Raw genomic sequence first — 25,040 nt, 5'->3', positions numbered from 1 at the left:
GCCAGTAGAAGGTGGGCAGGAAGGGAAATTAATGATGTGTGGATGGATGTGGGGTGAAGTGACCTGGAGAGGGGAGTGGGAGGAGGGATTAGCAGTGAGGTTGTAGGACCCCTGTGAAGTATAAGAGAATGAAAGTGGAGTAATGGGAGAAGATGGGGAGGAGGGTAAACAGAGGAGAGGAGATAAGGGGAAGAGGAAATGGAAGAGACAAGGGGGAAAGGATAAAGGTGGAAGCAAGGGGCAGAACAAAAGATTAGGTAGACACTGAGTGAAGGTGGGAGTTGAAGAAAACATGGTAATAGTGAAGATGATGTAAATAGGGGAAGAAAAGTTAAAAGTAGGAATGAAGACAGAATGTAGGAGAGAGCAGATTTCCAGAAACGCAAGTAATAGTACAGTGTGGGAAAAGAGTCTGTACTGCAAAAGTTTATTATTGAGTATAAAAAAGTGGAGATTTGGTGGGAGCAGAAGTTAATTAATAAAATAGACAGTGGTAGGAGCTAGATGATATAAGACTTAGAAAAAGAGCTAAGGTAAAAGTACATTATTATAGAGGTAAACTGACATTAACACAGATAAGTATGCATTAGGATTATATGTAAAGCACAGAGCCAGCAGCAATAGTAGCAAGGGAGGCACCAGGTTTATGTAGCCACCAGACAGGGAATTCAATAATGAAAGTCCTGGTTATGTATCCACAGGATCTTGTAGTATGGAGAATGTGAACTCACAATTGTTCATTCCACTTTGTCCAATTAATGGTGAGGTTGTTGTTTGTTTGTAGTTTGGTGGGTTTCCTTCTGTTTCACTGCTGTTTAACGCTGATATAATGCCAATTAATCGATTTAAAAAGAAGTCGACACTTTTAAAATAGGGCACTTCTAAAGATAGGGCACGCCAGCCAAGGCTATTCCAGCCTTCTAATGAACCTTACATATGTATTATTATGTATTATGATTATATATTTACATGCATATTATGGTCTATAGTTTTTATATTACATTGCTAATTGACGATATTGACGTACGTGAAAATCCATGTCGATAACACATCAATTTTTTTTCTCTTCTGTGTTTTTGTCTTGTAGGAATTACCACTACTTACAATTTTATGAGAAGAAGCCGTGTATCTACGTGAAAAGCACATGGGGAGATCAGACGTTTAGACTGTACACTTCCAACTTGCTCCAGAAAATGGCCGACCACCTGGTGAGTCCGGGACTTGCAGAGTAAAACTATAAGGCGGTGATGGACATTGTTGTGAGACACCCAGAGGGTGTGGTCCCAGGTTTCCCTCCCCGAATCCGGCTGATGCCAAAAGGCATAAGAAATAGGGGCAGGATACAAACAAATTTAGAAGACAGGCTTTAGGTCAGATTGGGCAGGTGTGGTATATTTTGCTGACATGACCCTCCCCTCCCGTAACCTAATCCTAACCCTCTCCTCTCCTCCCCCTTCCCTAACCCTCACGCTAGTGCCTAACCCTCCCCCTAGTGCCTAACCCTCCCGTACCCTGTCTCCCTAGTGCCTAACCGTCCCCTCCCATACTCTAACCCTCCCACTAGTGCCTAACCCTCCCATACCCTAACTCTCCTAGTGCCTTCACTCCTGTTCCCTAACCTTCCCCCTAGTGCCTAACCCTCCCCTCCCATACCCTAACTCTCCTCCTAGTGCCTAACCCTCCCCTCCCATACCCTAACCCTCCCCCTAGTGCCTAACCCTCCTGTACCCTAAACCTCCCTCTAGTGCCTAATCTTCCCATCCCGTACCTTAACCCTCCCTACCTAACCTTCCTCTCCAGTACCCTAACGCCCTCTAGTGTCTAACCCTCCCCTCCCATGCCCTAAACCTCCCCCTAGTGTCTAACCCTCCCGTACCCTAACCCTCTCCTCTCCTCTCCCTTCCCTAAACCTCCACCTAGTGCCTAACCCTCCCGTACCCTGTTTCCCTAGTGCCTAACCGTCCCCTCCCATACTCTAACCCTCCCACTAGTGCCTAACCCTCCCATACCCTAACTCTCCTAGTGCCTAACCCTTCACTCCTGTTCCCTAACCCTCCCCCTAGTGCCTAACCTTCCCCTCCCATACCCTAACCCTCCCCCTAGTACCTAACTCTCCCCTCCCATACCCTAACCCTTCCCCTAGTGCCTAACCTTCCCCTCCTGTACCCGAAACCTCTCCCTAGTGCCTAACTCTCCCCTCCCGTACAGTAACCCTACTCCTAGTGCCTAACCTTCCCCTCACGTACCCGAAACCTCTCCCTAGTGCCTAACTCTCCGCCTCCTGTATCCTAACCCTCCCCCTAGTGCCTATCCCTGCCCTCCCGTACTCTAAACCTCCCCCTAGTGCCTAACCCTCCCCTCCCATAGCCTAAAGGTGGGTACACATCTGAAAGATATATCTGCAGATCGAGTGATCTGCAGAAAGACGGGGGCCGTGTGGGTGATAGAAGCGATCCTTTGTATCCTTCTCATAATAGGCGTCCTGAAAAGAAGCCCATAGGCTTCTATTGGGTAACGCCACCTGAGGATGGTGTTACCCATCGGGACGAATATACGGTGAATGCGGTAAAACCCCCGAAAATGCATTTTCTGGGTTTTTACTGGATTTTCCTCTTTAGTACATCCTGCTCTAAGAAGGATGCAACAGCACTAGTGCAAGGACGGTGACACTCCCATCACCACGATGAGAATGGCGATACTGGGGACCAACATTAAACGGGGTCTGTCATAGTACATCACTTACAGATGATGTCTGCCCATTTTGTACCCAGTTTGAGTGGATCCCGTCCGCAGCGGATGTGCGAAAATATGCGGGATTAGTATTGAGACGCCCACTTTCCCCGTCTCTCAAGACCGCCACTTGTGAATGTGAACAATGTCTAAGCACCAAACATTGGGGGAGATGTATGAACAGATGAGATGAGGGTTTAGTAGTATCAGCGCAGTATGTAACATAGAGAAACGGGTGTGGGGGCAGTATGGAACATAGATGGGATGTGGGGGCAGTATGGAACACAGAGATGCGGGTGTGGGGGCAGTATGGAACATAGATGGGATGTGGGGGCAGTATGGAACATAGATGGGATGTGGGGGCAGTATGGAACATAGAGATGCGGTTGTGGGGGCAGTATGGAGCATAGATGGGATGTGGGGGCAGTATGGAGCATAGATGGGATGTGGGGGCAGTATGGAACATAGATGGGATGTGGGGACAGTATGGAACATAGATGGGATGTGGGAGTAGTATGGAACATAGATGGGATGTGGGGGCAGTATGGAACACAGAGATGTGGGTGTGGGGGCAGTATGGAACATAGATGGGATGTGGGGGCAGTATGGAACATAGATGGGCTGTGGGGACAGTATGGAACACAGAGATGCGGGTGTGGGGGCAGTATGGAACATAGATGGGATGTGGGGGCAGTATGGAACATAAATGGGATGTGGGAGCAGTATGGAACATAGATGAGATGTGGGGGCAGTATGGAACATACAATAGAGATGCGGTTGTGGGGGCAGTATGGAACATAGATGGGATGTTGGGGCAGTATGGAACATAGATGGGATGTGGGGGCAGTATGGAACATAGATGGGATGTGGGGGCAGTATGGAACATAGATGGGATGTGGGGGCAGTATGGAACATAGATGAGATGTGGGGGCAGTATGGAACATACAGTAGAGATGCGGTTGTGGGGGCAGTATGGAACATAGATGGGATTTTGGGGCAGTATGGAACATAGATGGGATGTGGGGGCAGTATGGAACAGAGATGTGGGAGTGTGAGGGACAGTATGTAAGATATGGATTGGCGTGTGGGGCCCAAATGTGACAGCCTACCCATAGGGGGAACCCGTCCTGTGCTGATAGCCCTAGGGCTATTCCCAAACTCCTGGGTGGTTGTCGTGGAGTAAATAATCTGCTGTGAAAAAAAAATAGAATTAATGTTCTTCTTTACTGGTGCACTACAGGTCCAAGCTAGCCCTGCATTGCCCTATTTTAAGGGCTATGTGGGCATGCTGGCACTTGGAGAACCACAAGTGACAGCACGTCCTGGCAGACAGGACCCACAGGCACCTGTAAAGTATATTATATAACCGCACAGAAATGCCGTTATTACTTTTAAATCTTTTGGTAAAGTTCCTCGTCAGGCCGTGTGGGCATACTACCAACTTGGCAAAATATAAAATTATAATGTACAAAGCATGACTGTCCCTTACATGTCCCCGACGGTAATGCCCGGTCACTCACAGGCACTTCTATGTGAATAAATAGGATGACTCTGATTGGTCAGAGCTGGCATGGTCTGACCAATTCCGGAATATTGCCAGAATCGCGCTGGTTTTAAGCCTTGGAAGTCTATTACATTTTCCTCCGTATGGTGGAGGATAATGAGCCAACGAAGAGAGACACAAAATCAAGGACACTAAGAATACATCATATAGGAAGACAAGGCAGACACAATATAGGCTATCAGACACAGCAAAATGAGGGATATGGTCCACGGAGGTGAACGCGCTGACTACAGGGTTGTATCTATAATGGGTGCAGGTAGTGCGGTGCACACGGGCCCCTGAGTCCAGGGGGCCCCCACAGCACACCCTGCCCCCATTTATTCAATACTTACTTCTCTGGACTCCTGCGTCGTCGGTAGCAGCGCTGTACACATCGACTGGAAAATGGTCTCTACAGCCATTTTCCTGGCGTTTTGCGCATGAACAGTAGGAAAATGGCTGCTGCGCCATTTCCCCGTTGACTTGCGCATACCCAGTAGACTCTGGCACAGACTAGTGCCCAGAGTCTACAGCTGCGCTCCGTGCGCTGACGACCACTGGCTAGAGAGAAGGGGGCCCCAGACGGAGACTGCACATGAGCCCCCTCCTCTCATTATATTCCCCAGCAAACAATTGTATCTCAGCTTGCAGCAGACCCTGTGTAGACCTGACTATTGGAAGCAAGTGGCATAACTACCTGGCTGCTGTAGTGGCTGTGGCTGCTAGGGGAGATGAGAGGGGCAATGGTGTGGCCCCCTTCTCCGATGTCCTCGTTCCCCCAATGCATCTAGGCTGGAGGACTCTACATTAATCACCCAAAGCTTTTGTACACCTCCAGCTTTATACTTTCACTCCGCCCACCACGAGCGGCAGTACCTATTAATACAGCACAGGCTTCCATTCTTAAATCCTTTGGCATTTTCAAAAAAACTCAGCAGGGCAGTTGTGGGAAGCGAGGCCAAAAATCTCAAGGCTGCAGCATAGCCAACCAACAGGACTAACACTTGGGGTCTCAGAAATACAAAACACTGAACATGTGTCGAATCTTGGTGTTGTCCTAGAAGGTGGCATCTGATACTTAAACATCACATATCAGCCACAATCACATCCTCATTCTATCATCTGAGGAACATAGCTAGAAACAAGCACTTAATTCCCTCAGAAGATCTGCCTAAAGTCATACATGCATTTATATCATCACGCCTAGACTACAGCAACACCCTCTACCTGGGTCTCCCAGCAAAAGTTGTGCCGCTTGCAGATGGTACATAATACAGCTGCCAGGCTATGAACCAACCAGCTCCGTTCTAGCTACATAACACCCATTCTCTACTCCCTTCACTGGCTGCCTGTAAGATGGCAAATCGTTTTCAAGATTGGCTCATTGACTTTCAAAGCCCTACATGACCAGGGCCCAAGATACCTGAAGCAGCTTCTGATCCCTTACTGTCCCTTTCGATTACTGCGATCCGTTGATGAAGGACTATTAACAGAACCTAGAATCTCATTTGTGGCTCCGACTCTATGGAACTCGTTTCTCCGCACAGTTCGAGAAGCCTCCACTCTAGAGTCCTTCAAAATTATACTCAAGACTTTCCCGTTCACCCAAGCATTTCACTAATGTCCCTTGTTAAGCTTATTTTGTAATTTGGGCTGTAAAGCAGTCTGAGTCCTATTAAGAGAAAAGTGCTATATAAATAACATTATTATTGTTATTTATCTCTCAACCCCCTCCCCCCCTCGTGCCCTTTTATATATCAGAGCCTCTCATATGCCATGAGTCCCTTCATGCCTCTTTATATGCGATCAGTTCTGTGCCAACTCATGTCATGCACCTTTATATGCCAGAGACCACTCATGCTGCTTTATATACACAAGAGCCCCCTCATGCCACTATATATACCAGTAATGCCAGAGTCCTTATACCAGCTCCAGAATCACCTACATAACCTTTATAGCTTCCCTATCTAACTCCCTTCTTATAGTAAACACATATCACATTTTCTCTTTCTTCAGTTTCACATCCTCCTAACCCTAGGCCAACTTTCCAGTGTGACTGGATCATACAGCCCACCAAGAACATCTGCAATCGAGCTGGACCAATTTGCAATATGTAGCACCTACCCTTGTGTATCAACACCTATTTCCCTATAGATTGTAAGCTTGCGAGCAGGGCCCTCTTACCTTTATGTCTGTCTCTTACAACCCAGTTTTGTTCTATTAATGTTGTTTGAAATTGTAAAGCGCAACGGAATGTGCTGTGCTATATAAGAAACTGTTAATGTAAATAATGATAATATAATATAATAGGTTTACAATGTGACCGACAGTGTCACCAAACCAGCTGGGTGTATTGTAGCCGAATCCAAGTGCCACCACTGTGGTACTACTAGTTCTGCAACGCACAGCGCTTTGCCAGTCAGCCACACCCTGACTGCAGTGAGTCAGGGTGTGGCTGACTGGAAGGCCGGAAGGACCAATCAGAGTAGGCAGGCTGCGTGTGGAGGCGGAGCAGCAGGCGATATGTGAAGTGAGGTTTCCTGGACACTATACGCCGTGATTGCCAAGCCCCCCAGACATATCCCATGTGTCCAGGGCAAACCCTGGATGGGCGGTAATCCTACAGGAGAGGAGGACCAACTACCTGGCTGCAAGTGGCCATATAATTATAATAAGGATAGCAGCTGGACACTGGCAGACTCTAGAAAAAGTTATTGTATATAAAAGAGGTAATAATTACTGAACATAAAAGCATTATAATATTTCAAGCCTGCTCCGTGTTAGTATAAGATTATTGTTTGATTGAACTAATCCATAAGCCTTTCCCTCGAGTCTGTCTGTGATACATAGATGGTCACTGCCTAAGTGTTCTGCCGGTTACCCTTATTATATGTACATGATTTCCATTTCATTTTCTGCATTTGTTTAGCTGAATAGCAAACAGCGGAAAGAGCATATTATTCCTGTGGCAGTAAATAACATCACTTGACATTTAGAAAATGAGAGAATTATACAGCCCAGGCCTCACCGTCAGTGTAATCTTTCCTCACATTCAGGGTAGGGACGGGGCTATTCCAGGGAAAGCTACTGTGCTTCATCTTTTTATTGTTAAAGCAAATATAAATAGAGAGGTGGGGTTATCAGAGAGCTGCACCCCATTTCTTCCCCCACCTCTGTTACTCCTCCTAAAGCATCAGACCATGTCACACAGGGATGGCTGGGCTAAGATAGCTAAGTGGGGGGTATATTTGGGAGTCTGACCCCATAAAGGCATTTTCCCGTCAGTGGGCCCCATTTACAAACGAAGTTAAATACCAGCGGCAATTTTTGTTTAGTATCACTGTGATACAAACGAAAATTCCACTGGTATTTAGTAATACTTACCCCCCCCGGCGAGGTCCCGTGAAGTCCAGCGGAATCCTCGTCCTCGACGAGGTCCTCTGCTGGGCTGCTGGGTGCATGACAGGGAGACCCAGCAGTGCTTGGAAGGCTTCGTTGAAGTCGGAAAGGCACCGCCGGGTCTCCATTGCCGGCAATGGGGCCCGCATCGCTCTCGCCATCCACGGGAGGTTTTTGTCCTCCCTGAGCTCGCCTTAGGACACCTGCGTTACGGTTTGACAGGTGTACCGCCCCAGTCAGCAAAATGGTAAATACAGCAAAATGGTATAACCCCTTTAGCGAGCGCTAAAGGGGTTATACTTCGTTTGTAAATGGGGCCCATTATTAGAGGGGTAAGAAAATGATGTGAAATCTGACAATACAAAAGTGACGCAGAGGCCTCGCCCCCTGGCCACGCCTCCTCTACTGGCCACGCCCTTCATGCCTCTGAATAACCACCATTAAGCGGTCATAAGATAAAGGGCTGAACTTATTAACATAATGACTGATCTAACTTCCCACTACAATGGTTGTATCATGTATTTACCTGGTGGTTAGGGTGCAGAAAGGGGGGAGGTTAGGTTTTGGCCCCCTGGGGGGGGTTAGGGTTAGTAGGCACTAGGGGGGGAGGTTAGGGTTAGGCACCCCTAAGGGTGGGTTAGGGTTAAGGGGGGAGAGGGGAGGGTTAGGATACTTACCAGGCGCGGTCGGGATCTTCATCTGCCGGACCTCCGGCATCGGTATTTCATCCGCCGGGCTTAGGTCCGGCGGTATGTCGTACCGATTCCACTGCTGGAACTGCATGGGCATGTCTCACAGATTGAAGTAATGGACTCTGCTGCTATGATAGCAACCTGACTACCTGCAAAAAACTGTTCCAATGTAAAACAAAAAGTTCTGCATTCATTTTGCAAGCTTCAGCAGGCTTAGAACATGAAGCCTGTCCCCAGTGGTAGACGTGGTAGACATGGGATCTAATTACAGTTTTCTCTCATTATGTAAAATGTACAGTACAAACTACAATCTGGTCCCATATTTATGAAGGCACTGATGGTGGACAGAAGGCAGTGTCTACATTTTTCTGGAACAATGTATTGTGAAGGAATTATCAGGAAGCCCAGGGTTCTAATCTTGTATGTATCATTCTGCTGTTTCCGCACTAAAATATATTTTCTCCCGAACGTCTTATAAAGCTCGTTAACATTTTCATGCTTTTATTCCAGTATAAATAATAGCTGAATGTGATTAATAGCTCAAGTAATTATACTGGTTTAATTGGAACCATTTTGAATACCACAGCAATAAATTGAGAAAAAGCAAACTATTTAATAAACTGCCCCTGTGCCGCAGGGCTCTTAGGACCTTAGGCATGTACTATCTATAACACATATAACAAGCAGATGTTCAGTAACGCAGCTGCCATTACCATGATCAGGAACAACTTAGGGACCATCTATTATAATGAATGGAACCGTTATCTGATACTCCAATGCCTGGACATTAAATGGGATTTTATTTTCTACTGTAAATGCTGTGATTGCTATTTTACTGCACAACTGTACTGCTGTCACGTTACAATGTGCTTCGTTAGGAGCAACTCATTATGCAGATATTCACATTCTTATTTTCACATGGAAAGCAGGCATTTAATAAATGTGAACTAAATAATTACAGAAATTAAATTTTAAAATTCAAGAATGTTTTTTCCTACCTTTTCTGTTTGGATGAGCACTGAATATGCTGATCAGTCTGACTAGTACGCTAATTAGACTGCCTAGTATGCTAATCACTCTGCTAGGTAGCACTATGGCCCTCATTCAGAGCCGTACGCTCTGAGCAGAGCGCACGCTCTGAATGAGGGCCGGCCTCCATGAAAATGGAGCGTCCTCCTGGACGCTCGTATAGCTGTGGGTCACCACCCACAGGCTATACGAGCGTGCAGTTTGATGGCCGCGATGGTCTTCACCATCGTGACCATCGAAACTGCGACCCGGAGCCTGCGGTTGAGGTTTTCAACCGCAAGCTCCGGAGTGATTTTGGCTCTATCAGAGCCAAAATCACTCCCACTGACATCACTAGTGATGTCAGTGGGCCGGCTTCTGACGGGAGGCGTTCCCGTGGGAACGCCCCCGTCAGGGAGGCACGCCCCCGGCACGCCTACCAAAGGAGCGTGCTGTCAATCAACATCGACAGCACGCCCCCTTTGATCAGACACAACGAGCGAAGGACTTTCCTTCGCTCGTCGCGTCTGGCGCATGCGCACGACGGAGCTCCCTCCGTCGTGCGCATGCTCAGTCCAGAACATCGACCCACTTGCGAGCGGACAGCCGCTCGCGAGTGGGTCTGAATCAGGCCCTATGTCTCTACAACGGCGACCCACCCCTGTAAGAAGAGCTGCGGGCACTGACAAGGAGCAGTAGGACAGTAGTAGATGGTGGGAGGTTTATTATTATTATTATTATTAAATCTACAGCACTGTACAATGGGTGCAGAGCATCAACAGGGACTTAGGGCCGTATTCAATTAGACACGAAAAGCCGTTTTCCGTGGAAAAATATCGCGGGTGACATCATTTCGCCAGGCGGAAAAGTATCGCCGTATTCAATTCCAAATAGTTTTCGCGTACGCGAAAACGCAATGCAATGTAATAGGCGAAAAAGATTCGCCTATGAATAGGTGGTGAAAAAAAGTGCAGAATTGCGGTTTTGGGGTGCAAACGTCGGGAAACCACTCTGCACCCTTGGGACAGCCCCCCAAAGCATAACTGCGTCAAAAAGAAAAAAACTAAAAAAAAAGGAGGAACACCCCAAAAAATGACTTTGAAAAATGGGGTGAAAAAGTACAAAGTTGGGGTACAAACTTAAAAACTAGTGAAATAGACTTTGGGGGGGTCTGCAAGTATGGGGGGGAGGTGTTTTTTCTAATTGCAGGTGTTTGCTGAAGATGCGTTTTTCACGTTTTTTAAACCTTCACTTTTGCAATTTTTAACCATGCCTTGCACCCATTTTCATGTACCCCAAATTTACTGGGACTAGTTATTTTCTCCCCAAAAAATTGCTAAATGCTATTCTTCACCACTTGTGCAAAGATGCTAATTAGCAGCTACTGAGAGCATTTAAGTACCCCAAATAGCTTCAGTAGGGCTATTCGGGGACAGCTACATTGATCCCCAAGGTTAGTGCATCTTTTGGGGGGTGTCAGGCTGATTTCCCCAAATCTGACAACACTTTTCGCCTGTTTGCGTTTCGCCGGGTTCCGTTTTCGCGTCCTTTGGAATAGAATAGGGCGAATAGCGAGGGCGTGCCCGATAAGTTTCCGCATCCAAAACACGTGATGAAGGCGGAAAGTAGATTCTGCCGACGGCGGCGAAATTATCGCGGCTAATTGAATACTCCCCTTAGAGGGAGATGTATCAAGTCTTGGAGAGTGATAAAGTTTAAAATTTGCTCAAAGCAGCCAATCCGCTTCTACTGTAACTGTCATTTCAGAGACTGTACTAGATAATCGACAGTTAGAAGCTGATTAGTTGCTTTCGTCAACTTCTCCACTTTATCTCTCTCCAAAGTTTGATACATCTCCCTCTTTGAGGACAACAGACAAATAAACAACACTTAATACATAACAGCTAGTACAGCACGGCAGCAGGAGGGATAAAGGCATAATACAGAATACTCAGGGTGTGTAAGAAGTGACATTGAGAAAATTACAGTGGGTGAAGCACACAAAGATAGGCGAGATGGGAGCAGGTGAGAAAACGAAAGGTTGGAGGACCCTGCATGTGAAGATTGGCAAAACAGAAGGGTGGGCAAGGAGTTACAAGTGAGAGTGATGCATATGGGAAGACGTGGGAGTAGGGAGGGTGGGTCAGTCAGGGAGAAAGTTTTGAGGAAACATTTGAGTTGAGGTTGGGGGAGAATCTGATTGGGGTGGGAATAAGTTCCAAATCTGTGTGGCAACACAGGAGAAGTTATGGAGGCGGGAATGAGATGACTTTATCTTTCTAGAGTTAAGGCATGTCTCCTTGGCAGAGAATATAGGACGGGAGGGAGTGTGGAGTGACATGAGGTTGGAGATGTATATGGAGAGGATAGACTGAGGACTTTGTAAGTGAGGGTCAAGAGTTCAAATTGAATTATGTGGGGATTGGGCAGCCAGTGTAGGATTTGGCTGAGAGAGGGGAGGAAGAAGCAGGATTGTCAGTCTTTCCTCTGCTCTTCCCTTGCTGCCCTCTTTAGAAGGAGGGGATGGCCAGGGAAGAACAAGTTGCAGTAGTTGACAGAGGAGGTAATGAGTGAGAGGATTAAGGTTTTCATCTCATCGATTGTGAGTTACACACAAAAGTATACAGATTATTATCTATTATTATAATAGATAATGAATTAGACTCCAATGGCCATCAGATAACTTGTAGGTTGTCATCAGGAATCCAAGTAAATGATCAGGTGTGAGACAGAGGTCAGGACAGACAGATGTTAATTGGAGACAGCAATTGAAAAAACTGTAGATTTAAGGGACACAGCACAACAGCACCAACGGCAGTGACTCAGCTAGTGCACTACATAACCCAGTTTGTCTTCTGGCATGTATACTCTCCTTGTAGCATTTGTAAGCAAATGTGGCTAAGAAACACAAAACAAAACCCCCCTTAAAGTTCCAATGAGTAGGATGGGTTACTAGAACAAATAAGGGTTTTATACTCCATTCAGAGCTACAAATAATTATAAAAGAAATGACCTGTAAGTCACGTCTCTCTGCTGGGTAAGTCTAACAATCCTTACTTTCTAGGAGAATGGCTTAGAGCAGATGAAAGAGCTCATCAAGATTTCTGATTTTGCTCCCGAAGAAAAGATGAGGGACGTTCTTACAGACTTTATCAGCCAAAGCAGGTACTATGTATTATAATGTTATTATCCAGGGGCATAGCTAGTCATCTGTGCCCCCATAGCAACATACACTATGTAGACAAAAGTGATTGGACACTGACAGCAAATAGATCACTGAGATGTTATTGACGTCAGTACTGTGTAGGTCCACCACATGCAGTGATTACTGCAGACACCCTTCTTGGCAAACTGTCCACAAGTTCCTGGACAGCAGCAGGGGGTATGTTTCGTCATTCCGCCTTTTGTACAGTGACCAACTGTGACACTGGAGAAGGTCGAGTAGGCCTAGAACACACCCATTGCTCCAATTCATCCCAGAGGTTCTCAAAGGGGTTAAGAGCTGGACTCTGAGCTGGCCAGTCCATCCGGGCTACCAAATTATCTGTATACCAGTCCAGTATTGCCCTGGAAACATGACAGGTGGCATTGTCGGCCTGAAAAAAACATTAGTTGTTTCTGTAGAAATGACACAATGTAGGGAACACATTGTTCCCTACATTGTGTCAGAATTATACAGAACATCTCTATACTTCTCAGAATTAATGTGAGCATGCGTTACAACTAGTGGACCCATCCCAAACCAGCTGAAACGCGCTCGTGTCCAATCACTTTTGTCTACATAGTGTATGTAAGGGCCCTGTGTACTGCCCAATGGCAAAATCAACATGGGACAGACGAAGAAGACTGTGGGCCCCAAATTACCTGCACCCGCTGCACCTAAGGTACAGTAGTTACGCCCTTATAATGATCTGTTTATTGGTATAAGATCTATAAGAACAAAGTATTATTCAAATTATCAGTGAAATTAACACTTAAGGTAAAGGCCAATATTTTGATGTCACTGAATGTCCCAAAGAATCCTTAAGCAATTCATTATTCCACCTGGGATCGGTATGATTTACCGCCACATGCATGCCTGGCGGTTCTAATGCCGACGCTGGAAGACCGGCAGTTCTAATCCCAACAGGTAAGTATTTCCCTATTTACTAACCTAATCACCCCCCTAACCCTCCCTTAGGGGTGCCTAACACTAGCCCCCCCTTCCCTGCAGCCTAAACCTAAGTCTCCCGGGGGGCGTGCCTAACCCTAACCTCCCCCCGGGGGGGCCTAACCCTAACCCTCCCTTCCCCTAGCCTTCCCCTCCTGGGGGGTGCCTAACGCTAAGTCCCCCCACGAGCACCTAACCCAACCCCCCCCCCGAGCGCGGCTGTCGGCGCCCGGCTTGTCTTCGATCGGGATGGTAAAATGAGAGGCGTCTGGACTTTCGATGCCTGTCATTAGACCCTTGCCGGGATTAGACAGTCGGGATGCCAACGGTCGGCATTTACACCGTCGGCATCCCGACTGCATACCATTCCACCTACCCTGTGTTTCTGGCTGTTCCCCAAATTGCTACTCTTAATCAGGCCCAAAACGTCCCCCTCACATTCAAATCTGCAATTTCTCGTTCTCAGGAATTTCATCTCTGCAGCTGATAAAAAAATCAAGATGGCGAACACAACCGCCCTGGATAAGAAGAGGGTAACGCTGTGCAAGCAGGAACTGGTAAGACACAGGCCATTGCTACTATTTCCTATGCTGCCTATAATAAGAAATTATACAGGTTAAATATTTATATTGACCTGATGTACAATTATATAGGTATTGGTAAGTCACCAAGCTTTACCATGACTGTGTTAAAGTGGGTCAAGCAATTTTATAAGACTTATAAGGTTTTCCTGAGTTATAGTTGATATGTACAAATTGTCCTCGAAGATGAGGTGTCTTCATAGGTAGAGAGATCTTTCTCCATCGGCGTCTCAATAATAGAAGAGCTACAGGGAGTCTGACCTTGTTCTGTAACACATCATTTGTGTGATTTCAGGAAGGGATCTCAAGTCAAGCGAAATCAATCATACAACAGAAGAAGAAGATGTCGGTGAACGATATGATGAGGGAAATGCAGAGCTTTGTGGACAGGATCAAATTTCTGGTGGATGAGGTGGGTTATATTACTTCTCGCAGTCTTTTCCTTGTGTACTGTGTATAATACACAAGTCATTTAAATATATGTAGAAACTCTGCTATACAAACTGAGTTCTGATGTCATTGCTTATAAGAGGTGAATTCTGATGTTGATTCTTTATGTACTGTAGCTCAATTTATAATACCCATTTATCGCTTACGTTTCGGGTTTGAGTTTGTTTGGTGTAATTTTTTGTTATGTACCCTGCTTTAACGCTACTTAGCCGCCTATTCTTTCCTAACGCCAGTATGGAGCAAGATGGAGGAATCCGATTCAGCGGCATTCTAGAATTTAAAAAAAGGGAAATCGTTCCCGCCATTGCAGTTCTGGTATAACACTGAAAGAGTGATTATAAAAATGAACTTGTGTTTCGAACGCTGCAGTGCGGTATTTCCACCATTGTAGTTTCTACCCGAGAAAACCATCCCCATATATCAGACCGGTCCTAGGGACTCTTCCCATGGGATGCTGTCAATATCTCGACTGCGGGGATTCCGGTGCTCAGAATACCGGCGCCAGAGTCCCGACACCTTTCAGAATCCCGGTGCCAGCATCCCCACCGCTGGAATCCCGAAGTAGTGGGGTTAGGGGGAGGGTTAGGCACTAGCGGGACGGTTGGGGGTAGGCACTAAGGGGGGAGGGTTAGGTTTAGGGTGCGTGCAGGGGCAGGTTAAGTTTAGGCACTAGGGGGGGAGGTTAGGTTTAGGCCCCAGGAGGGGAGGGTTAGAGTAGGGAGAGGGGGAGGGTTAAGATACCTACCGACATGTGTCGGTATCCTAACCCTGTTAGGATGCCGGCGTCAGGATTCTGACTGCCGGTATTTTGAGCGCCAGCATCCGGTACCCATCCCTGGGACTCCTTCCCGTTTACTTCTGGAACCGTCACTGATGTCGCCAGTTTCTGACTCTACAGGCGGTGAATGAGTGAGGCCAATGGGTAAGATTGTCAATGGAGAGTGTGCACCAACATTTGCTCCTGAATGCATTGCCATGTCACTTATACTGCACACTACCCAATTGTGTGAATTTGCCCCAATGGAGCTCAGTAGCTGGCGGTTTTCTGCAGTTCCAAAGGTGATTGTGAGGCTCGGGATGATTCTACTGTATCTTATCACCTGTCCAGGTTTTGGCCACTATTTTCCTTTGCAGAGCTTGGTGCATGAGTAAAATTCAATGTTATCTAATATCTCACAGAACAGTGTTGAAGTTGTTCTGTTACACTTTGCATTGCAGCCCCAGCACACTGTGCCCGATGTCTTTATTTGGCTTCTCAGTAACAACAAACGAGTTGCGTATGCCCGGATTCCGGCCAGAGACGTCCTGTACTCCCCGGTGCCCGAAGAGAAAGGTCACCACTGTGCAAAGATTAAAACTCTCTTCTTCAAGGTAAGTAGCTCTCATCAGGAGATCTTCTCCTGAGACGCACAATTAAACATCTAACCTTTGCCGCGTGTTCTGCGCATTAATAATTGTGACACTGATTAACGTCCGCAATGTGGAGTATACTAATTAAGAAGCCAGTGTGTCACACTCGTATCCACATTTCTTTCTTAGCTTTATAGGAGCTTAAAGGACACAGATCATTACATTTTAAAGGAGCGTTGGACATATTAAGTTATAATAGACTTCAGTGTCTATAATGTGATGTGTCTTCCTGTCACCTTTTGTACCCAGCTGAGAAGTTCTGATGATTAAAGACGATCTAACCTCACTGTTTCTGTGGTGTGGAGGGAGAGTCAATGTGAATATGATGTCTATCCTTGGATTAAAAAAGACAAAAAAAGAGTATGCACATGCAAAGTGCTCTTCATTGCGCCTTATGCAGGGTTGGACTGGCCCACAGGGATACAAGGGAATCCCCCGGTGGGCTCCACTGCCTGTAGGCCCACCCCCTCCTCTAGTGATTAGGTTCTAGACTGCACATGAACTATACATTATACATATGTTACATTATACTGCACAGGACTATGGTGTATTTTCTACAATGCATTCCAGTTATTAATCTGGTACATTATCATGCATGCACTAGCAGAATTCACTATATATACAATTTTAAGGAGCCCAGTCCATGCACTCTCTAATGGTTAGCCAAGCCTCTGTGGAGGCTGGCCACCCCCCCTTTAGAGGCTGGTCACACCCCTAAATATAGGCCCCTATCACTTCATTCTCCCGGTGGGCCCTTCATGTCCCAGTCCGACACTGGCCTCATGTATAACAAGAGTCTGCGTGTAAATGCTCTGCACAACTATTTGCGGATTACAAGCCGAGATGGAATTGCTTATGGTGGAGGGGGGGGAAAAAATCATCCCCGCAGGGCCATAAGCAGGGCAAAAATCCAGTCTGTGTCCCCCCCCCCCCCCCCCCGAATTTGTGATGTCACTATGCCGCCAGGACCAGGAAAGAGCAGAACACTCGGAGGATCTCTGCTGTTCCAGGCACCCTGAAAGCCAAATGCTGGTGACACAGGGAAGCTAAAGTAACGCTGGGTAATCAGTACCCGCTTCGGTGCCATTGAATACTATTTAACAAAAGCTGAATGCAGGAGAAAACAAAGCTATTGGCTGCCTTCAGCTAAATAATACAGATTACCGCAGACTCTATATTTTTTTATTTATTTTTTTAAATGGGATTGGCCTTTTTTCTAGTGCAACAAGCTCCAAAAATAAATCATTTTGGAGTTTGGTCCTCCATCTTGAGATGGCGCCAGTCTACAGTTGACAATATTGTAGATTTTTCATCCGCCACCTTGCACTGTGCCAGCGCATTGGCCAAGGCAAGTCAGAACCCAGCAGTAGTAGTGCTATTACTTTACAATTTTTATTTTACAATCTGGGCTGTCGTTGGTGCCACTGTCCCGGCAAGAAACATTTGATAAATTGCCCTGAATATAAATGTCTTCTTGTACTGATATGTGCTGATAACAAGGAATGTTCATTTTCAGGGCTGTAATAAATATTGTAGGCTCCTGTGTGCTAATATAGAGAAGGAGCATAGAATCTGATTGGCTGGTGGTTAATGCATGAGGACAGTGGAGCTTATCCAGAGTCGGTCGTGAGCGCTGAGCGCTCGCGACCGACTCAATGTTGCCCCACAGTGCATGCGCACGATGGAGCCGGCTCCGTTGTGCGCATGCACGTGACCCGGCTAACGACGGGCGCTCCGTCGTTAGGGGTCTCGTAGCAGACGGGGCGAGCTGTCGATGTTGAGTGACAGCTTGCTCCGTTTGCTGGGCGGGCCAGGGGCGTGCCCGGCCAAACGGAGGCGTTCCCGACGGGAACGCCTGCCGTTTGGGGGCGGCCCCACTGACATCATCAGTGATGTCAGTGGGGAGCTTCCTGCTCGATCAGAGCAGGAAGCTCCCTGGGGCTTAGGAGTGCCCAGACCCTACCCTAGGGTCTGGTCTTAAGCCCCGATTGTCGCGATGGTCTTGACCATCGCGACCATCACCCTTGTCGGTCGTTAGAGCTGTGGGTGGAAACCCACAGCCTGACGACCGACATGGAGGAGGCCGTTCAGGATGCAAGCGGCCGCCCTGATTCAGAGCGACCGCTTGCATCTTACGACCGCCTCTGAATGAGGCCCCGTGTCTGTCCTGGAATTGGCTACTTTTATTGGAAGACAGGAAACAATGCGAGAAACGTATTAGAAAGTTATGTTACAGCGGTTCCATGTTCTATCCGCAGCTCCCAGGAAAGCGAGGTCCCGGGTGGAATATCCAGGCTAAGGTGGATGTCTTCTTGTGGCTGGGTTCCAGCAAGTACTCACATGCCATCTTTGAAAATTTGCCGATAGGGCATGAGATTGAAACCCATCCAGCTTCCAGCGGACAGCACGGTCCTGCCGCGCCTGGCAACCTTGTCTATAAGAGTAAGAACGTGCCCATCTTATTACTTTGTAGCTGAATGGATATCCACTTCAGATATGTTGCACTGTTATAAGACGATATTTAAACATCTAGAGATGGGTGACCGCTAAACTTTTGTACGCTGTGTATGGCTTATATGTACGTCTTCTGCTGTATTACACTCTGCTGTAGAATACATTCTGTAGGTTGTAGTGTTGACATGAGAATGTCCATATTCATCATGTAGGCACTGATGGAAGGTGGGACATGTTAGAATGTTGACATATCGTCCCCGGTACCCCATCCCTCCCCTACCCCCCAATAGCTCAGCGGCCACTTACAGTACCAGCTCCTGACGGCTGCAGCGGCTCCAGCGCAGCTTCCAGGTCCTGGCAGTCATGTGACCGATGACCGTCACTTCTGGTTCAGACCTCTGATCCTCTAACGTTCCGGTACGTATTCTTCCCCTATCACTAAGGTCGACTCGACATCATAGCTGCTGAATTATGTATGTCCACATTGTAAATGTCGACCTAAAGATTACATCCCCATTCTGTACTCAGAACTGCACTGTAATAAAAGTGACCATCGAATACATCAAAGTGAGCACCTAACATGAATAGCACTAATTATAATCTCATTGCACTTAGCTGAGTACAGCTGGCCACACGCTGCACGATCAGTGGAGATGAGGCGTTTTGCGGATGAGGGAGATCACCGCCGTATACTGTATAATGTATGGAAGCGATCTCCATTCACAGCATGGAGCTGGCTGGACGATGGTCGGGTCATGGATCAGACAGTCTTGGTAACCAAACAAAAGGGACATTGGCCCTGATTCCGAGCTGTACCCCATTGCACAGCCACTGCCATTATGTACTCAGCACAGACGCCTGTTGACGGCATCTGTGATCCGCTGCTGTGTCAGAGGACACAGCCATCAGATTGTTCCAGCTGTAAAATATAGCACATCACAGCACTGCAGAAGATGGAGCCCGGGCATTTATGCAAATTGTATGGTAGATATGGATAAGACGTCGTACCCCAATACGCTCGACACTCCTGCAATGCGATTCGGCGCACTGCAGCACCTTTATCAAGATGACGAGTGTCTGCCACAAGATGTGCTGGAATCAGTGGCATCACAAGGGGGATGCAGGCCGCACCTGGGTGTCACCCGCCGAGGGGTGACACCAAGGTGCAGACTCCCCCTCAGTGACAGGAGCCGGGTGCTGCACTGTAGTATTAAGTGTTTATCCCTCAGGATTTCATCCAAAGATTCATATATTTGGAGTAGACTATGGGCCTGATTCAGACCCACTCGCGAGCGGCTGTCCGCTCGCAAGTGGGTCGATGTTCTGCACTGAGCATGCGCACGACGGAGGGAGCTCCGTCGTGCGCATGCGCCAGACGCGACGAGCGAAGGACTTTGGTGGGCGTGCCGGGGGCATGCCTCCCTGACGGGGGCGTTCCTAAGGGAACGCCTACCGTCAGAAGCCGGCCCACTGACATCACTAGTGATGTCAGTGGGAGTGATTTTGGCTCTGATAAAGCCAAAATCACTCCGGGCCTTGCGGTTGAAAACCTCATCCGCAGGCTCCGGCTCGCAGTTTCGATGGTCGCGATGTTCAAGACCATCGCGGCCATCAAACTGCACGCTCGTATAGGCTGTGGGTGGTGACCCACAGCTATACGAGCGTCCAGGAGGACGCTCCATAGTTATGGAGGACGGCCCTCATTCAGAGCGTGCGCTCTGCTCAGACCGTACGGCTCTGAATGAGGGCCTATATGCTTACATCAGTAAAGCATTTTGAAGACCCTTAAAGGTTTATTTTCCATAGAATCTGCTATTCCTCCCCATAAGCTATTGATCTGATGCTCTTCTGCCAATGCGAGCGAAGACTTGTAGCAGCTTGCAAGGTCCTCTTTATGAAGTTATGACAGAATAGTGAAAAAGTTCATACAATGGTCGTGCTGTTTAATTGCTAAAACCTATGTATTTTATATTAGTTTTTGATCGCTGTTAAGTACTTGCATGTATTGTGTAATTACAAGCAGTTCTCTGTAGGGAGCCTCTGTGTTATGAATGAACAGGCTAGCCGCATGAGTTTCCTTAAAAAGTTTACTTGCATTATGTAATAGCATGGGTTACCTATGGCACTCCAGGTGCCAGAGAACTACAAGTCTCAGCATGCTCTGGCCACTTGACTCTCAGTATAAATAATAAGATACTGTTCATAGTTAATAAAATGTAAGCGGTCGTCTCTTTTTATGGTTCAAACTGTGCAGAGCAGCAGAGAACTTAAAAAAAAAAATAGCATAAATATTATATTACAGTAATACTTCCAACAGCCATTAGTATTATAGCGCACTGACCCTGTGGTTTACTATACTTTATTAAGCACATTTATCAGAAGCTTTTCTGTAAGTAACAGCTGCAGGGTCAGTACAAGATATAGTTTAGGAAGCTGTAGAAATAAGCACATAAAAGTACACTGTCGCTAGTAATTTACATTGTTAATCTTAAACTTTTTGGGCTTACGTAAAAAAGAATCCAGCTAAAAAGTCCATTAATATTCAGGGCAGTGTAAAGCGTTGGGGCCCACACCACTCACTCAGGGAACCATAGGTGGTATTGGAAACATTTTCACAAATGGCCTCATGTGGACCAGGCCAAATCGATGATGGGCGGAGCCAACAAAGAAGTAGGCGGGTTTAGCACACAATTAGTCCTAGCCACATGGTGGTAGGCAGGTATAATGCAACATCCAATGGCACACAGTGACAGTAGGCGGAGCATGTCAAAGTAGGTGGAGCTAACATACAAATAAGTTTAAAAAGCACCCTGATGGATGGAGTACAGCTTCTATGTGACAGACGCAGCTTAATCCACAAGAAGGGAGTTCCCAGGGTCAGAACTAAAGTGACTGTAGTTTAGTCTGGGTAGTCCTGGCTGTAGCATAAAGCCAGGTCACAATCAGATAGATTGTGTGGGGTCCATTGCCAGTCTCCCGCTGCTTCTACTGTAGCCCTAGCCTACAAAAAATAAAACAAAATAAAATAATCATGTTGTTTTGTAATGCCTGTATCCAAAATACTGATCCGTTAGTGACTGGGCATTAGTGCTGTCTGTGTCACAGGGATATGTTTGAGGCTATTTACTAGATTTCTTGTAGTGTGCCTATAAATGCCACCACAGTGCTACTGGAAGGTGCAACATGCTTCCCATTGTAAGCGTAGGAAAGTCTAGCATTTAAATCTCTCTATTTATGGTGTAGAATAATAACACGTGTCACTGTTCAAAAGAGGAAAAAAAGCATCAATGAGTTCAGAGAAAATACATACATATATACAGATACTAGGAAAAAGAACTAGGACACATTTACCAAAGGAATAACTGATACACAAATGTCAGTGACTGACATATAGCTAAAATTATATCAAAATACAAATGTTAAGGAACAACCAGAATGTAGACAGGTAGGGGAATGTGTAGCAGGTGACGTAGGGGGATGTGAGCAACAGGAGAAAGGAATATTTCTGTGGAGCTGAGGATAGGGGGGGTGGAAATGAAGCAGGCCGGGGTCAGTAGAGAGAAAGCCCTCATAAGACCCAGGGGCAATTGAAGTTATGTCTGGAGGAGGAACATTATACAATGAGTACCAGTGGTCCCAGGTAGTGGGGAATTTGGTCATTGTATTAATAAGTTGGTTTATGCTATAGTCCATCTGGGAATTCTGGTTTTCCAACATGGAGCAATTTGCGCAATGCAATGTGAAGGAGAAGCTTATTAGACTTCTGTAGGACGAGTACGCATAGTAACAGAGGAAGTGAGGAGAGGGGTACAGAGTGACCAGTAAGGCTCGTTATGAGTGATTACACTATGGATCTAATAAGAGACAATTTTATTGGGACCATTTCACTATATATAGGTGAAATTTTAGGGGTCAATTTCACCATTTATGTAAAAAGATACCTACTGTACTTGCCAACAAAGGTTAGAAGTGAGGGGGTACAGTTTATGAAGCGTTCTGGGACCATGTACAAAGGAGTAAGTACTTTCCTTGACAGTAATGCTTATAGAGGATTTAAGCGTGTTAGAGCTGATAATATTCCAGGCGTCTGGTCCTAAGGTGTGACCCAAGTCACCTTCCCAAGGAAGTATGTGAGGGAAGAGGGAAGGAGGTAATGGAGCCAGAACAGAATATTACAGGTGGGAAATAAATCTTTTGTCTGTAGGATGGTGCATACAGCAGCGTTCAATGGGGATGGGACGTCTACCAGAAGCTCAAGGGAACGAGGAACTAACAAATTGGCGAATTTGAAGCTATTGGTAAAATTGTGTGCGTGGTATACCAAACTTTGGCTGAATGTCCTGGAATGAGCGTGGGACAATTTTGGCCATGATGTGGTGACAGCAGGTGACACCAGTCGGGAACCACGTGAGGGCCATGTCAGCTTGTTAACCGGGTGGAATGAAAGGATGATTCCAAATTGGAGTTAAGATTGATAATCCATCAATTTTAGGTTAGAGTTGACAAATAGATAAGGTCAGCTCTACAGATGGAACCATTCGGACAAGGCAAGCCCGGTATTTAGATTTGAACCAAGGCATATGTGAGATGGGGCTTGTGTCAACCAAATCAGTCTCCAGGTCAACCCATCGCTTAGTACGGTATGTGGAGTTGAGTGCCACACCAACATTTGGCTAATACGCGTGGCGTAATAATAGAGGCACCTAAGGAATTAGAGGTTAAAGAGTTTAAGTAGGGTAGAGTGCAGGAAGATAGGTAGTGATACAAAGCAGATAGGTGGTCAGCTACCTGGGTGCCCTGGGTGTAAATGAAAGGTTTCGTAGTAGGACTTGAAAATGACATTGATATTGATGAGGTTGTATTGAGAAGGGGGGTGGCTGGCATCCTTAGTCATAGAAATGGTAAAATATGCCACTTGCACACAGATTTCCTCTGCCAGGGCGCTGTGCAATTGTATGAGCAAATCTCTGCCGGTTACCACTGGGGGACGTTATATACAGTAGACACTATGGGTCTGATTCTGAGTCGGACGCAGCGGTGATATCGGACACAGTGGAGCAATGTTTTTCATCTGCGCATGCAGCTGAGTCGCACCGCTCATGTGTCTTGATTTTGCGCGTGCAGAGACGCAGTGCAGATTTGCACACATGGTAGCAGCAATGTGAGGGGTATTCCTGGATGGTGACTGGGAGGTAACAGGGGGGTGAGATGTTGTGTCTTATGGGAGTGTCGGTGAAGGCGGTTGTGTAAAAAGACTCTGAACCACCCATACAATGGTGCGACCGATGGCGGCGCCTAAAGATGCACCAAGCGGTATTTCAGCATCAACACTGACAATGAACGTCTCACTCTTCGCACATTGGGACACACAGATCAAAACTAGGGAAGAGCTTTGCAGCATAGTTGCCAACAATCTGGAGGCATCCATTCCGGCATAGTGGGGGGCGTGTTGAGTGTCATGACGCATGTTTGGGGCCGGAGCAGGGAACGTGACTGCACTGTGAGTATGAGTGAGTTTTTGTTTGTGCCCTCGCTCCTCCCACCAGTCCATGGAGCCTCCCAACAGCCACCGGGACTCCCACCAGCCCCCTCCCCAGTGAGAAGATGGAGGGTGGGCCACTGGGAGCCGCGGAGACCCCCTGGCAAGTGTGTGTGTGTTTTTTTTTTACTTGACGCAGGGTTTTCAGAGCTGAAAACCCTGCGATCATTTTTTTTTATTGGGGACTTCGGGTATCGGGAGTGCGTATGCCCACGGTAATCCAAAATTGGCCACGAGGAGCGCAAGATTTTTTACTTCACTAAACCTCGTGCCCAATTGGATATGCCCCTAAAGCAAAAGCAGCCGGTATTTACCCTGCATGCAAAAGCAGCCAGTATTTACCCTGCATGCAAAAGCAGCCAGTATTTACCCTGCATGCAAAAGCAGCCGGTATTTACCCTGCATGCAAAAGCAGCCGGTATTTACCCTGCATGCAAAAGCAGCCAGTATTTACCCTGCATGCAAAAGCAGCCGGTATTTACCCTGCATGCAAAAGCGGACAGAATTTCCCCTGCATGCAAAAGCAGCCAGTATTTACCCTGCATGCAAAAGCAGCTGGTATTTACCCTGCATGCAAAAGCAGCCGGTATTTACCCTGCATGCAAAAGGAGCCAGTATTTACCCTGCATGCAAAAGCAGCCAGTATTTACCCTGCATGCAAAAGCAGCCGGTATTTACCCTGCATGCAAAAGCAGCCGGTATTTACCCTGCATGCAAAAGCGGACAGAATTTCCCCTGCATGCAAAAGCAGCCAGTATTTACCCTGCATGCAAAAGCAGCCGGTATTTACCCTGCATGCAAAAGCAGCCAGTATTTACCCTGCATGCAAAAGCAGCCGGTATTTACCCTGCATGCAAAAGCAGCCAGTATTTACACTGCATGCAAAAGCAGCCGGTATTTACCCTGCATGCAAAAGTGGACAGAATTTCCCCTGCATGCAAAAAAAAAAAAATATATAAATGTATGCACTTTCTTTGCATTTTACCGTGGTTTGTCCAGGTGCGAAGTTACTTGTTTTGATTTTTTCCAACTCAGGACCAACCCCGCTATGAATCAATGCAGGACACAAGACATAATTACAAGC

The 25,040-nt window shown here is 46.8% G+C and overlaps 1 protein-coding gene across 1 annotated transcript in view; it reads left to right on the top strand.

Moving 5' to 3' along the window:
• Window positions 1–25,040, top strand: part of FER1L6 (fer-1 like family member 6) — a 157,816-nt gene that overhangs the window by 37,866 nt on the left and 94,910 nt on the right. The window contains exons 15-20 of the mRNA XM_088453129.1: window positions 1,088–1,208; window positions 12,437–12,537; window positions 13,989–14,079; window positions 14,399–14,515; window positions 15,772–15,924; window positions 18,222–18,405. Of these exons, the coding sequence (XP_088309255.1) occupies window positions 1,088–1,208; window positions 12,437–12,537; window positions 13,989–14,079; window positions 14,399–14,515; window positions 15,772–15,924; window positions 18,222–18,405 (767 nt within the window). The remainder of the gene's footprint in view (window positions 1–1,087; window positions 1,209–12,436; window positions 12,538–13,988; window positions 14,080–14,398; window positions 14,516–15,771; window positions 15,925–18,221; window positions 18,406–25,040) is intronic.

Source organism: Taudactylus pleione, unplaced genomic scaffold, assembly GCF_031769625.1.
Source record: "Taudactylus pleione unplaced genomic scaffold, aTauple2 ptg000571l, whole genome shotgun sequence".
NCBI classification, from domain to species: Eukaryota; Metazoa; Chordata; class Amphibia; order Anura; family Myobatrachidae; genus Taudactylus; species Taudactylus pleione.
Note: the sequence above shows the minus strand (reverse complement) of the source record. Positions and strands in the feature narration are given on the sequence as shown.